General features: G+C 40.8%; 1 protein-coding gene across 1 annotated transcript in view; it reads right to left on the bottom strand.

Annotated features, from left to right (window-relative positions):
• Nucleotides 1-14,618, bottom strand: part of dop1a (DOP1 leucine zipper like protein A) — a 29,405-nt gene extending 14,787 nt beyond the window's left edge. Inside the window, exons 1-14 of the mRNA XM_061081447.1 lie at nucleotides 14,335-14,618; nucleotides 12,127-12,322; nucleotides 11,050-11,231; nucleotides 10,764-10,934; nucleotides 9,567-9,756; nucleotides 9,002-9,100; nucleotides 8,700-8,799; nucleotides 7,180-7,289; nucleotides 6,307-6,421; nucleotides 6,035-6,155; nucleotides 5,398-5,517; nucleotides 4,941-5,058; nucleotides 2,864-3,133; nucleotides 155-680 (exon numbers count right to left, since the gene is read on the bottom strand). Of these exons, the coding sequence (XP_060937430.1) occupies nucleotides 155-680; nucleotides 2,864-3,133; nucleotides 4,941-5,058; nucleotides 5,398-5,517; nucleotides 6,035-6,155; nucleotides 6,307-6,421; nucleotides 7,180-7,289; nucleotides 8,700-8,799; nucleotides 9,002-9,100; nucleotides 9,567-9,756; nucleotides 10,764-10,934; nucleotides 11,050-11,231; nucleotides 12,127-12,264 (2,260 nt within the window). The 5' untranslated portion in view covers nucleotides 12,265-12,322; nucleotides 14,335-14,618. The remainder of the gene's footprint in view (nucleotides 1-154; nucleotides 681-2,863; nucleotides 3,134-4,940; nucleotides 5,059-5,397; nucleotides 5,518-6,034; nucleotides 6,156-6,306; nucleotides 6,422-7,179; nucleotides 7,290-8,699; nucleotides 8,800-9,001; nucleotides 9,101-9,566; nucleotides 9,757-10,763; nucleotides 10,935-11,049; nucleotides 11,232-12,126; nucleotides 12,323-14,334) is intronic.
• Between the last annotated feature and the right edge of the window lie 1,329 nt (nucleotides 14,619-15,947).

Raw genomic sequence — 15,947 nt, 5'->3', positions numbered from 1 at the left:
ACCCAATGCAGTACATATTTATTGCTGGAAAAATACAGTTACCCTCAAATATTCAATTACAATATTCAGATAGTCCTTTTCACCAATTTAAGCATCATCATACATATTTTAAGAAGAAATGGCCTTATTATAATTATATGTTTTTGGTTCTTACCCAACTGCTCCTCCTGTGTGGGTGAGGACTTCAGGTTGCCCTCTGCGATGTAGACAGGGAAACTGGAGCATTCTAGGAAGAGCTGGCAAGCAGCAGTGAAGGCAGCCACATACTCCCTATGGACCAAGCCGCCTTCTGAGCACATCTCAGTATAATCACAGTGCTGGGGGCCCTCAGAAACCAGGGGCCCCGAACGCATGACTTCAGTTCTTTCATCCTCAGGTCTGTCCACCCGTCCCGGGGTGATATACAGGCTGATGAGCCTGGAGAGAAACTGCTGGAAGTGCTCCAGGCAGCACTGCATGACTGGTTTGTCCACAGGCTTGGTCTGAGATGGGCCTGAGGAGCGTCGTCCTGCTTTGACTGCTGAGTGGGAATGGGGGATGCTTTCCGTTTCCTGGGGGCCATCTCCCAGGTACTGGACAAAGTCTGTGAAGCCACTTTCTGAGGAGCGACTGCTGGAAGGGTTTTCCCCATCCTCAAATACGTCTGAACTGCCAGGCTGCTCCAGTGTAGCTGGGAGAGGCTGCAGGAGGAGAGGCAAGTGATAAAGGACATTCAGGAAAGAGTGATGAAAATGGTGAGTTTTGCTACTGTGAAAATACAGAGAGCCAGGTAATTTCAGGGTGTATAGGGGGTATATCGACTTTTTACATTGTTTCAATATATTTTTCGAAGGAGGTATACGAGTAAGCAATACCATTTATATTGATATTAAGCCATGCTCATGTTTGCATCTCTAAAGAGAGGGTCTAAACCCTCAAAAAGTTGACAACAACATATACTGATACTCCAATATAAAATGACAGATACCTGGATAAAGGACTTGGTTAATGTTCAAAACACTTACACCATTTCAGTAATAACCATGTGCCAAACTATTGGTTATAATAACAGATGTCTCTCAATAGATGGAGACATAGAAAATTATTAAAACAACAATATTAACCACAACCTTTCACTGCACTGTTCTGTACACTGGTCATCTGTATATGAACCTGTGGGGTCAGACCTGAGGAACTAAGCAGAGAGTAAACTGTACACCAGATGTACATCCTGCTGCAGAGAGACCGACAGACCAATAAAGTTCACACAATTCTTCATCACAGTCAGGCTCTGAGGGCCTGAGAGAGTTGTGGGATACATTTTGATTGAGGCAGCTTGCACTTCTGGAGCCTGGACTCAGATGGCACGTTAGCTTGCATGTTCTCTATATGCCCCTCAGGGTGGGGGTGGGGGCGTTATAGTATTCAGTGGATGTATGTGGGATGTTTTCCACTCTGATGGATATGACACACCTGGAGGCATAACAGGCTCATCTACTCCTCTCCTTCCTCAGAGAGAAAAGGCGAGCTTGGGCTCAGCTGTTGGTTTAACCATCTTCTGTCTTTCTACTTGTGCTCTCTTCTGCCCCTCATGGGTCTATCTCCATCCAGTAAAACCCTGTCTCATCTCCTGACATGGGACTGGGTGACTAAACTTTTAATCACGACTCAATGATCTCTCAAACACTTTATCAACCAGGTTGCTGGACGGGGACCAGGACGACCAAGCATTTGCTCTGAGCAAGTCTTCAAATGCCATGTGTCATGGGATTATGGGACGGCAGGGCCACCCAGCCAACTGCAGACCAGGACAGGAGGCTGGCAGAAGGACAAAAGCCGGAGGGGCCCTGTTCAGGGACCAGGGAACACAATCAGAGCCTGAACTGATGGGATTTTGGGCATTAGCTTGTAGGGGAAGTGGGTCGAGTAGGTCGAACTGGGACTGCTCTGACTAGAGGGCAGGAAAAGGTTTATGTTTTCATCAAATGACTTTTTGAAGCATCAGAGACAGATGAGAATCATGGAAGTTTCTTTCAAAGTCAGCGGCACAGCAGTGGCATTGTCATTGTTTTGGTGCCATGATTCAATCTTCACATAACATAACTTTTAAAGTTATCAGATTGCTGTTATACATTAACACTACATGACTTTTCTTGTAGTAACAAATCTTGAATCAATCAAATCAATGTGTTTTGCACACTTAATTTCTCAATAGCAACATTGATCTGTCAGTGCAGACCATGGTGATACATACAAAAGTATGTTTTTCCTCACAAAAGTGTGTGTGAAAAAAGGACAGAAGAAATGACATAACATTTCTGAGACTGGATTTTTTGGGGGGATGTCAACAAGAACCAATAACGTGCTGATATGCAGCAAAAAGAAAGATAAAGGTAAGAGAATGGATTTATCTATGCTTGTAGATGTTGTACTACTCCTCCTATGGGTTTCACCTCACTGTCTTTCAGGGCATTTTCACATTGTTTACAATTGATCCAGTTAGTTTTGGTTTCATATTGCAATTTAGGTAATGGACTAAACAATGTGTAAAAGCCCCCTTAGTCTGATTGGCTATAGCTCATTATTACAACCGGGCCACAATAACTGATTTGGAGAGATAACTTAGATCATTACAAAATGATCTAAGTTATCTCGATACATCTTTCTGCAAGTGTCTCAAATTGTGTCTTTAAACACTTTTAAAAGTGTTGTTCGCTCAACAATTTGCCTCTGACGTGACCCTTTCTCTGCGATTTCCAAAAACTGTGGAAGATGCTTGTTGAAGTGGTGTGAAGTAAAAGTAGTAAAAACGTCCTAATTTATTTATATTTTTTCCAGAAAACAGCATTGCCACTTAATTTTTTTATTGAAATATTGTCCTTACCCGTTTGTCCTCCTTGTCTCTGCTGTTATCCTTTGCTGATCTTGAGGAGTTGCCAGTGGAGTTAGAATGGCCCTGAGGCCCCTGCGAGCCCGAGGGCAGGGACAGAGGGGACACCAGAGGGGGCTGCACTTTGCTGAGGATCTTGGAGCAGAGGCGAAGACAGTGGGTGAGCTCCCCGAGGCCCAGGGCCTGCAGATGACAGGTCAGAGCTGCCACCATGCGCAACAGCAGCTGAGGAAGATGCTCAGTCTGGATCTCTATGTACGTCTCCTGAAAGTTTCAGAAAAAACATAAGTGAGGAAATAAAGGTCCACTTATCGGGAATCTGGACGGAAGTGAAGCTTATATGATGTAATTACTGCGGGTAACTTCATTAAAGTGTTGTTGGACCATTGGAATTTTTGTAATGATCTAAGTATCACAGTGTGCTTGAATAAATGTGTTTTCATACACATTAAAATCTATGATGAGCTCCCTCTGGTTTTATCCTGAACCTACATAATCAGGGCAAAATATCCTCTGCTACTTTTATTTATAGTCCAAAAAATATGACTTGGTGGTTTAGTATTCACTTGACTAAATACAATTGAATCTTCTCTTAAGTGAAGGCTCTACTCAGATTTAGTTAAGTTACCTTTAGCATTTACTATATATTAGACCTGTGGACATACATGTAAGGATACTTACTTACTTTCTTCATATTTGGTGTATTTGTGGTGTTATTGCACAATAGCGTTGTGTCTTGAGTGGGGTGCTTCTCATGACATTGTTTGGATATTTTAACTTTAAAAATTACATTTTTATTAAAAAAAAAAAAAAGTTTATGAAAAAAAAATAGTTTTATCATGGGAGTAAATTAGAATAGTCATATTTCTTACAAATATGGGAGCAAATAACTGCAGGCATGCAGAACGTACAGACACACAAGGCAGAGATTTCATTTTCACAAAATCCATACCAAACAGCACCGATACGTTTTTTCACCCTATGTAAATGACTGTTAGAATTCCACTACCACCTTTGGATCATATTCATTTTTTAGTATTGAAATATGACGACATGTGAGCCAATCATTCAGGACAGGAAGAAAGATGCTCTCAGGAATGTTGGCAGGACGTTGCAGAAATGTTATCATAGCCTCAGTGAAGCAGGGTGAGGTGAAAAAGCAGGAAAGAGCAGTACTTTACCTGGCAGATTACCCTCATGCTTCTAGTAGGCTTCAAGGAGAAAGAGCAGATAGTTTGAACAGACAGGAGCAAGCGGAGCACAGGCCACAACACTTTGTTTGCAGAAACACACACACGAACACACACACACACACACTTAATCTCTCATTCACAATCTCCTAGAACACATGGTTCTCTCCATCACACACTCACACAGAAGCATTTAAACAAGTTAATAGTAGACAGAGGAATTTCCAACCTATTTCGATTGGAAATACGTTATAGACAAGCATATTTCTGGAGGATGCAAACAACATTTTGTGTGGAAACCTAACACACAGGTCTTTTCTAACCTGTGTAGGGTCTGCAAATATTCACACACAACAGATGGGCTGACACACATACACCATAATGGTGGTCATTACATCCAAGAATTGTAGTTAGATGACAAATCTGACAAGATGTAGGCCGAATGGCAAATAGACATGAAAGTTATTTGTTGGAAAAATGTTGGATTCAAGGAGGGAGTGTGTGAGCCACAAGGGAGGGAGAGTCAAATAAATAAGGTGGAAAGCACGAGCTGAGGTGGGAGACAAGGGAGTGAAGAGGAGGTAACAGAAAGAATGTGTAAAGAGAAAGAGACAATAATAATACGGAAAGGTAATGAGAAAGGAATAATGACAAAAAAAGACAGAAACTAACATTTTTGCAATAATGACATGCTGAAAAGAAAACGTAGAGAAGGAAAAGAGTGAAACAGAAAATGAAGGAACATAAAAAACAAGTTAAATAGTAAAAGAAAATCATGGGAGAGTGAGAGCAAAGACAGGAAGGATGAAAATGAAGACAAAGACAAATAGAAAGAAAGACTGAAAGAAAAAGACAGACAGACAGAAAAGAATAAGTCTCACCAAAGAAACAATATCCAGCAGGAAGTCGACCAGCTGACAGAACTCTACCAGTGAGAGCTCAGGAGGATCTACGCAACCAGAATGCTGCTCTGCACGTGTGCTGCTGTTCACCGTCCTCCTGCATCAGAAGCAATATTTTACTGTGAGTAAAGTACAACAACTAGTTATTAACTTCTGTGTTTTTGAATAAAAAATAAAGACAGCAGTGTCAATGAGTTGCAAACAAAAACTTTGATTTACAAATGAAAAAAATGTGCACATCCAGTCGGCTTGATGTTAAGATTAGGGTTCTGCTGTGAAGGTAGCTCTATGTGGAGAAGCAGGATCAGCAAAAGAAAAAAATGACAGAGTTTTGTTTAATGTTTGTCTTGTTTTTAGAATATTCCAGATACTAGTTAAGTGCACCTAATAAAATGACATCCTCTGTGTAAATCAACATTTATTTTCACACACAAACCTGCAGCATTCCTCAAACCAGCGAGCGATGTAGTCCCACATGTAGTACGGCTCAAACGAGTTGAACAGGAGATTGGCTGTTTTAATAAGTTCGGCCGTCTTCTTGTTCTCTCGTAATTTGCTAAGAATGAAAACAAAATTTATAATATTGTCAAAACAATCCTTGAATCTTAATAATATGCAACTGTTGATAATAAGCCTCAATTTCGTAATATATTATAACTAACAATGAATAAATTGTGAGTAGAGTATCAAATATTTTCACAATTTACAGGGTAACATTTGCTGCAAGAGTCTAACTCCATATTACTGCATAGGTTGTATATTTTATGTTTAAAAAAAATATCTGACTTGATAATTTGTCATTATTTTGTCATCAATCTTTTTTTTTTAACTGCACATATTTTCAGCAATGTTTTGAAATTGTACTTAATGTCACTTAAAAAATTGTATTTTGTAACACTGTTATTTTATATGAATGCATTGTATTACTCACTCATTGTATGTTCCAATGTTGTCACTGTTGATTAGATGCTATCTACTTTAAGATATCAGAGTTGTTCTATATGACCTGTATTTATAAGGTTCCTTTCATTTTTTTTTTTTATTCACACAGGGAGGTGTTGGCCTGGGCTGACCTGCTGAGGTGTGTGTGGTCTTTGCTGAATGGACTCTGGTTTTGGAGGTCCAGCTCTGTTCGACACTGTGTGTGCAGAGTCCGAAACACCTCAATCAAAACGTCCTCTAGGATTTGTGGACCTGGAGAGAAACACATAACGACAGCAGGGATGATGTCCACAGTTGACGAATGTTTACAATATTAAATTCAGTTAATGTGACAGGCTTTATATGTCATGAGTTATGGACTTACAACATTAACTAAACTGATGGTGTCTACAGTGTCACTTACCGAGCTCTGGTTTGTCCAGCAAACTGATGAGGATGCGAAATGGCTTGAGGTCGTGCATGAGGATACTCTCCTCTTCACCACCTCGGGCCTTGCCCTGCAAGATCCCTACCATCGCCTGAAAATACATACACAAGGAGGAACACACACACCTGTTACAGTAAAAATTCTGAAATATCTGTAAACTCCCAATCCACTTTTCACACCGCTGAGGGAATATTTATAAGCTTTTGATTTTTGTTTGTTTAGCTTTTCGGAATATTTGGCAGTATCAATCTCATATTTGCATTCAACTCTTTTATTTTTTGTTTTTTTTGGGTGTGTGTGTTTCATGCTTCGTTGGTCACGTAATGGGCTGATGCCTGGAACAGACGGTCTCTGTAGTAACAGCCTTGTCCCAATGGAGGGAGCTCCAATAATTGCCGGAGCAGATGGCAGAGGAGCAAACAAAAAAACAAAACAAAAAAACAACTATCAAAAACAAAACTTCCCCTGCCTGTCGCTCTCTGTGCTCCCTGTTTGAGCTTGATTGTGTGTGTGTTACATCTGTGGGAGCTGTCTTCAAAGAGTTGACTGTGATGAACAGGAGAAGAGAACAGGACATTTATTTATATGTAACCCCGGAGAGGATGTGGCAGGTGTGAAAAGAGAGGTATGATAAGTAATGGATAAAAGGCCAGATCAACCAAATGTAGAGCACACACACACACACACACACACACACACACACACACACACACACACACACACACACACACACACACACACACACACACACACACACACACACACACACACACACACACACACACACACACACACACACACACACACACACACACACACCTTGTTCTGTACAAATGTTTGAAACCTCACCTGGACTAGCATGTCTTTAGAGAAGTTGTTGAAGTAGTGGCTAGCGTGCTCCTCTGGGTTGCTTTGTCGCGTGCTGCGTGGGCCTGTTTTCACCCCATTGTTATCAAACCCTTAAAAAAAAAAAGAGATGTGCAGTTAGAATTAACTTAACCACTTAGACATACATCCAGCATATTAAATCACAGACAAAAGATAAAGCACCTTAACAGAGTAGAGAAAATGGATGTTTCATCTTCCTTAAGATAAATTATTTATATCTTGCAGTTCTTCTTAATAAACTCCTAATGATAATCACTAATCACTACTTCTATTCAAAAGTGTGTAGGTCTTGGGCTGCATCACACTATGGAACAGGGCTGCACAGTTTGACATACATGTCTCACCTTGGTGTGATGAAAGAATTTACTGTTGTAGCACCCGTGTCATACAGTTGTGTGTGCGTGTGTTTGAAACACAGTCGCTTGTGGGTGAAATGAGGGTTTGTGTATTTGCTTGTGTGTGAGGTGAATTGATGATGCATTGCTATTCTACTTGGTAGTTGTACTCTGTCGTGTGAGCAAAAACAATGTCCCCGTCTATACATCACACACCAAGTCCCACAATTAACACCCTTTTTTCTCAGCGCACCTAGCAAGCGAGTTAGGACAGAAATGTTACGACTTGGTTAATGAACTTAAATGAAGGAAAATGTAGCAGTATTTTCACATCGTTATTTTCACACAGGCAGCCTCTGTAGCACTGGTGCAAATTAAGGTAACGTACAGCCCTGTGGCAGCATAACCAGTTTCAGATGAATAATACAATAATATATCCCTTTCATAGAGGGGAAAACCCTAACTGAATTGTGATCTGGTTTAAAGCTGCCATTAGAATCACACTGTGCTGCAAATCTTCACTTATGACTCTGACCTTCACTTCACATCAACCTTGTTTCTAATCATTTCTGCTTATCAGGAACTTGAGATTCCAACTCTACAATCATTGCAAGTAGCTCCAGATAAGAATCAGCTATATACATTCAGTGTCCATCCTCAGTCATGCAGACACTTACCGACATGATCATCACAGTGAGTTGCAAACAAGAGAAAATACAGTAAGACAATGACCACAATAGACATTAGCGTGGTTTATGTTCCACAGAACAGAAAAAAACATCCATAAAAAAACATCCATAGACCTGAAGTGTTCACAAATGACAAAACAGAACAATGTGTCCCCATAATGGTAATGTAATGTAAAACATTAACAATGCAGGTATTCATAAGTCAGAGCTATAAATATTTAAGCTTTTTCCGACTGGATTCTGCCAAAGTGATGAACAGTTACGATTCCACAGCAGGGTAATAAATTAATCGGGAATATATTTGATGCAGTATTCTTATGAACAAACCAACTCCTTTTACGCTCACACTTCTCCTGTAGGGGAACTTCCTCTACGATATTCATCTATATTGACATGAGTGGGAACCCTGATACTGTAAATCTGTGGGTGCTGGTGTGTTTGTGCGTGTGAGTCGTACCCAGCAGCCAGGCATAGAGTCTGCGATTGAGGGACATGTCTCTTCTCAAAACCACATGTAAGGCTGCTGACAGGATCCGGATCATGTCAGGGCGAGTCGCCTGAACACAACATAACACAAGAGAATGTTTTTTGACTGCTCCAATATATCTTTCACACACATGCTAACAAGAAAGCAGATTATGGTTACCGGCTAATATGTCAATTACACGTCTCAAAATCAATCCTAACTTCAGTCAAAGACGCACACAGGTCATTATCATACTTCAGGTATGATACACCGGCCTTTAGATCAGAGCTCACCTGGCTCATGTGGAAAGGGAAGCAGAAGAGGATCAGGTCCAGGGTGCTCCTCTGCACCAACACACTGGAGTCCTGGACTGAGGTGCTGACCGCCTCCACCTGGTGAGAGCAGAAAAGAACTGTGAGTCAACCTTTGTACAAAATACACAACCTTACACTATTCAGACTGACACAGTAACCAAAGATAAACCTGCCTTGTTGGTTCATCGCTCATAACATTTCTTTCATCATACATTTTACAAACTGAGTAAGCATCTACCATCATAAACATCTATGATCTTTTTTCTTGTCTTATTACATTCATCGGGCACTTTCCAGTCAAACTACTCCAAATTCTCTTCTGTGTAACGGAATATAAGTTGAGTTTTATTCCAAATCCGCCTCCAGACACTAATAAAATAAACCAAATGAAAACACTGCACTGCTGTTCAATAAACCAATTCACTGTAACATCAGTAATAATAAATTTATATTTTGCTAGAGGCAGTATGTTTTGTCCCTCAGCACTCTCACTAGAACTGTCACGTGTGCAAATCCCTTTTTTGTCAAACAGCCTCTCAAGTACCATGAGCTCGATGTCACTGCCTATCACATAGAGCTGGTCTTCCATGGAGAGTTTGCGATTGAGGTGCAGCAGAACGAAGGAGACCCCGGGGAGACGCACAGCTGGGCTGGTCAGGATGCTGCCCCACAAGGCACTGTAGCAGGCCGACTGCTCCACTGCTGCAGCCACCTTCTCCAACAGGGTATTGGTTCTATGACAAACAAGGAGGACATGGTGGTACTCAGGGGTGAAAATACACACTGTGTGCTAGAGAGTGTGTTTCTGATCTGTTCAGGTTGAGACAGTGAGACAGCTTTGTTGTGACAAAATAATATAAAAGTAGGGCTGAACAATACAGATCAAAATTGGAATAAAGGTTTTTTTGATCAATATTAACATCACAAGTATTTATGATGAATATTCATGGATTTTAAAGACAAAATATTGTACTGCACACTCACATTTAAATAAGAGAGCACTGCCTTCACTTCAATGTTATGCTTCATACCTGCTAATGTACAAATGTGGGTATGGGCCATGGGAGTAATTTGTTTAGGGGCATCAAGCCGGGGGTTTCAAAATGAAACAAATAAACGTTATTGTCCCCATGGGGACATTTGTCATGGGGCAAAGTGCTACAGCAACTGCTGAACAGTACAGTGTGTAACAAACAACAAAAATAGTACACAAGGATATATCGTGTAAGACCCAGAATAACTACTTCAGTTACTTCAATTGCTGCAGGAGATCTGCAAGTTCACCTACTTCTTCCTGTTTTCTATGAACTTTTCAATATTTTTCTTTTTCTTGACTGTTTCCTTAGGCAGTTTACTGCTGACCTTTGTACTGTTCCAGGTTATTCAGTGCACTTTGGAAATGGATGTGTTGTTAATCTTCTGACTAGAAGTATACCTGTGTCAACACTGACTAGATTTTGTAATATGTGACACAGCCAGATAAAGACATGAACATACAATATCATCATGTGAAAATAAATTATGAATAAAACATGCATGCTTAAGTTAGCAATTTTACCCAAGTAACAGACAGCTATTTTTCTTAAAGAAAAGAGATGGAAAAGTTCAGACAGAGACAAACATCTTTGATTCCTCTCCTAATAATGTTCTAAAATGCCTTCTCCTAATGGCTTGTTCCGATGCCTGCATGTGCACGTATAAAACTTTGCGAGTGTTTTCTTTCTGTTTCTGTTCTTCTTACCTGTCATAGTACTCAGAGCCCTCCTCCAGACCAGGCAGGACCCCGGTCAGTAGCCCCTGGAGGCCTGGTTTCAGAGTCTTCCCCAAGGGAAGGTAGTAGGTCTCATAGAGCCCCAACAGCACAGGCTTCACCGACATGGCAGCGTTGGAGAGTAAAGGGAACAGCCCAGAGCTGCAGGGGATGAAGAAGTTAAAGCTCATGTTCAAGATCAGATACTAGCAGAAAAAAGCTTGTGTTGAGTTAATTTATTGGCCCCCAGATTACCACGTAGATCATACATTATTACCTGTAAAGAAAGAGGTCTTTGGCTAGCCTCTTGGGGCCAATGATCTTGAAGATGATCTCATATGTCTCCAAGGCCTTGCGGTGGACCCCGCTGGGCAGGGCGGGGTGGAGGCATTGGGCCAGCCGTTTGCCTATCGTCAACTTCTTGGGAACAACTTGATATTTTGCATTGTTCTGCAAAACCTGAGATGCACCGGATGTAAAAAGAACATGGTTTAAAAAGCCATGCAAACAAGCAGTGTGACAACCACTCTGCATCTCACACAAGAGCACACTTAAGACTTATGTTGACTTAATAATTATGTGGTATCCGTGTGCAATATAATCTCAGTAAACAGATTCTGCATGTGAATATGCAGAATCTGTAGCTGTGGAACGGGAAAAAAGTATCTCTGTTTTGTGTGGAGAAACATTTGACTTGTGTGATAAAAGAAACAAGTCGGACTGTAAACAGTGAACAGCGAACAGAAGACAGAGCCTTGGCCCTGGTATCCACTGTCTACACCAGAAGCAACAAACTGATTACAATATTGCAATTCTGTGATTTGAATTTATGCAGTGAATTTATACAGTTCCTTAAACCATCAAATGGCAATAAAATTTGATTTTGATTGAATAAAATAAATCAGTGAGGGTCGCTGCTACACCAAACCAATGAGATCCCAAATTTTGATGAATCTATAGAGCTGATAAGTCTGTTGCACATCAAAATTATCAAATAGATTTTTTTTTTTTAACTGGTAAAATCGCGAAATAACAAATAAAGACCTCTTTCAAAATGCCAGAAGAGTTATTATTTCTGTGTTTTTTTTTCACTGATGAGTTACGGAAACTGAGGGGCTCTCTCTCTCTGTCTTGCCAAAAAGAGTGTTCACCTGGGTGTCATGTTTCTATCACTGTCGATTGGAGCATGCAAAACTAAACACCCATGTCTCCTGGGATTATGATTCTATCCATTCCCATTGCAGACAAAAGCCAGATGTTAGAGGGGTTTTTTGATCAGTGGAAAGGGGCTTTTCCTCCTCTACTACCTGAAACTGTGCAGTGTAAACCCAGCTGCAGCCTCTCTGATCCTTACCTTGTTGAGTTTACCCAGTGCAGAGATGAGATCTGCCCACTCACTGGAGTACTCAAAGTTCTTGAGGGCTTTGTCCACTGCTGCCACATAGTTCCTGTACTTGGAGTCACTGAGCAGCTCCACTTCCTCTGCATTCATTCTCCTGGGTGTTTTTTATGCTATTGTAAAACACCGGGGACACATATATACATCACACCTAAAGAAAAAGAAAGAAGCAGAAAGACAACGAGAGGAAGATGAGACCAAGGAGATCACATGAATAAAACAAGATCGGAACTTTAAAGGTTCAGTGTGTACAATTTAGTGACATCTAGTGGTGAAGTTGCATGTTGCAGCTGAATACCCCTCACCTCACCCTCCGCTTCCAAACATGAGAGAGAATCTGTGGTGGCTTTAAGTTAAGTTATCTTCATGCTTGACCATGAAGCAAAACGCCTGAGCCTATCATTTAGTAGTATGTGCTCTAACGACTGAGTCATCTAAATCAGCAGGGAGCTACATCTGACAGGAGCAGCAGCCAATACTAACTTTTATGTTTGACAGCAAATGCAGGCTGAGTCAGATTATGACCTCCAAAAACAATAAGTTTGAAGAAGAGTGGTAATTAACACAATGTCACTTCTGTCTTCTCTAATAACAAAGACTTATTCCTGAAAACAGCTGATGAACAGTGACAGGACTGAGTTTGGTTGGGGTTTCCCATGACATGCAGTCACCACAGCCTCACCATGAAACAAGCTCTTGTTGGCATGAAGTAATGCTGTTAAGTTCTTGTGATAATCTACTGATGCACATACCATTTCCAACCTACAATGTGAATATAAGTATTCACCTTTGAAATGTACCCCTGCCAAGGAGGTTATGTTTTCGAATGCTTTGTGTGATTATTAGTCAAGTTGTGCAAGGATTACACAAAAAAAGGCTGAACCGATTTCACAAAACTTACTGGAAGGGTGTGGTATGGTTCAGGGAAGAACATGTAACATTTTGGTGCAGATCCAGACCTTTTTTTTTTCCACTTTTTATAACCCTGTGAGATAGAGCTTTTCTTTGGACATATTTGTTGATTTCGCAGACAATAGTTCTTGATGACAAAAAACCTGGGATGTTTAAGGGTGTGTGAAATCTGGTACAGATATGAATCTAAATCTGGATCTAGTGACTTTAATGTGGATTCATGAGGGGACTTGGGACAAGATAGAGGTTTAATGATACATTCGGTTAAACATCAACAAGACAATGACTTTTGTGGAATTAGTCATAATAGATGAGGATCTGATCATCATATCTAGAGACTCATTCATACATAAAAGAAGTTAGTCACAGAGCGTTCCCTTTCTTTTGTGTTCTGTTGTGTGTTGATGACAGACCTACAACAGGGAGCAGGTGTTCCAGTTTAACTGGGGATCATGGCAATTGGTGATTTGTTGTCTTTATTCCAGATGTTGTCGTTCGGTTGCAGATTCATCATTTTCAAATTTTCATGATGTGAGGGATGTTTTCATACGACACGTGCTTGGTGTGTGTGCATTGTAATAACAATAACACAAAAGGACTTGCGTGGAGCTGGCCACGTGTGTGTATTCTTCATAACTCCATGTGTCTCATATGAAGGATGAGCATCAGTTTGTGAAGCCTGTTATTAAGTATGCAGCGTTTATTCTAACTATCACCAGATAACATGGGCGTTTCCTTGAACACCCTTTTGCCCATATGATTGATAGTGATGTCTCAACCTGATGTTGATAAGGACACATTACATTAACTCCTGATGGGTTTTTGTTCGATGTTTATTTCAACGAGGCCTTCAGCGTATAACCGCACTTCAGACACAGGTGCTTTGTGAAAATGACGAATCTGGGCGACAACATCTGGATTAAAGACAACAAATCACCAGTTGCCATGATCCCCAGTTAAATTTTAACACCGGTACACACACCTGCCGCCCACACTGCAGCGTACGTTGTGTCATCACCGAATAGTGAATACATGTTGCTACATATGACACAATGATATCACAAAAACACACCATGGTTGAAGAATATTCTCAGAAGGTAATGCGCGTCACTGCCAGTGTGGTTTGAGTGGATCGGAGCTAACAGGCTAACAGCTACCTGGTCCCTAGCTGAGTGAGGTGCTTGTTTTCAGCTAACGTCAACCTGCATGACACTTGTCACGTCATGGACTCAGGCTGATAGGGAATCTCACCGTGATCCGACACAGGCCAGCGGCTGTCATTCATTCGTGAGTCCGGCTGGTTGAGGAAGACAGAGACTAGCAGCTTCCTCGATGTAGACAGCGAGCTGTGCTAACGCTAGCAGCAGGTTGTTACAGTGATGGAGATGGAGCCAGGGCCCCGGAAGCTCTGGTGTCGCCCGCTCACACGAGTCGCGTCCCGGTGACAGGAAGCAGCTTTGTCCGCAGACGACAGGTGACCATATGCTACATATTCCGGTGTGCCGCTGTGTGTAAATAAACAGCGATGGGCGTCATTAGCTTGAAGCGAAGAGAGGCGGCTGTCAGCTCCCAGACTGCATTGCGGGTCAGCCGGAGCTCTTCCGCATCAGTTCCGCATGCACGTTTTTCCGCCCCCCAAAACCGAGAAGTCAGGCTGGAGAAACCCGGAAGTCGCGTAACTTGTCTTTCAAAATAAAACATAAATGTTACAAGGGTAAACAGCATTGCAGCTAAATCCAATCCAATTGAGGTAACCACTTTTTCAAACGTAGAAAAACCAACTCCTCCACATTAAGGACATCGAGGCTTAAAACACAGTGTAAACTATCTCATGTCGAGTTGAATTTGAATGCCGGGGGGTTCAGGACACTTGGATAACACCACACAAGCACTATGGAGGCATTTTATGTTTTTTTTATGTAGATAGATAGATAGATAGATGGATACTCTATTAATCCCGTGGGAAATTTAGGTCATCAAGTAGCTTATACATTTATACACTTATACACCTCACCGACATACATACATAAATCACAGAAACATAGGGACAACATATTACAGATACATGAATGGGTCTGACCCTATGGTACAGAATGCAATGATTGTGTCAGTGTCCAGTATAAAAGTGTTATTGTGCTGCTGAAGTGGATAGTACAAAAATATATATATTAAAAACTATAAAAGTATATAAATGTTGTAAATACTGTTTGTTGATGTTCTCAGTTGCATGTGGCATCTATTGCACACCTGTCCGTCTTGGGAGAGGGATCCCTTAAAGATGGCTGTCTCTGAGGTTTCTACGTTTTTTTTGTAATTGTTCCTTACTCCTGTTGAGGTTTGAGGACAGACCTTGTCCAAGCCCTATTAGACAAATTGTGATTTGTGAATATAGGCTACACACATTTTATTTGATTGATCGAAAAACTACTGACACCAAGGTTTCAAAGACACATGGTAATATATAAATTTAGGAAAAGACAAGTTGTCATAATAAGTAATAATAAAAACCTTCGTCATTATTAAATGCAAATCTTAGGTTTACAGATTGTAAGTAGATTTTTTGTTCGTAAAAATTCTTGGTAACATTTTCACCACTACAGTAAAATCTTGTGGTCCTGTATGGTCCCTGACACATCTTTAAAGTTAGTTGTACATATCACTTGGTAAAAAGCCCCCCAGGCAAAGGGTTGTAGTTCCATGTGCCAGAATATAAAAGACAAAATCATGCCACAATTTACAATCGTTCCAAACACTACTGATAGGTGTTTTTTTTTAAATAGGTATCTGATCACATCATAAATTGACGATTACACTCTGAAATTAACATTTTCGAAGAAAATGTGTTAATCATGGAGGATTTGTGT

The sequence above is a fragment of the Limanda limanda genome, chromosome 11 (assembly GCF_963576545.1).
Source record: "Limanda limanda chromosome 11, fLimLim1.1, whole genome shotgun sequence".
Lineage (NCBI taxonomy): Eukaryota > Metazoa > Chordata > Actinopteri > Pleuronectiformes > Pleuronectidae > Limanda > Limanda limanda.
This window is presented reverse-complemented; position numbering and strand designations above follow the sequence as displayed.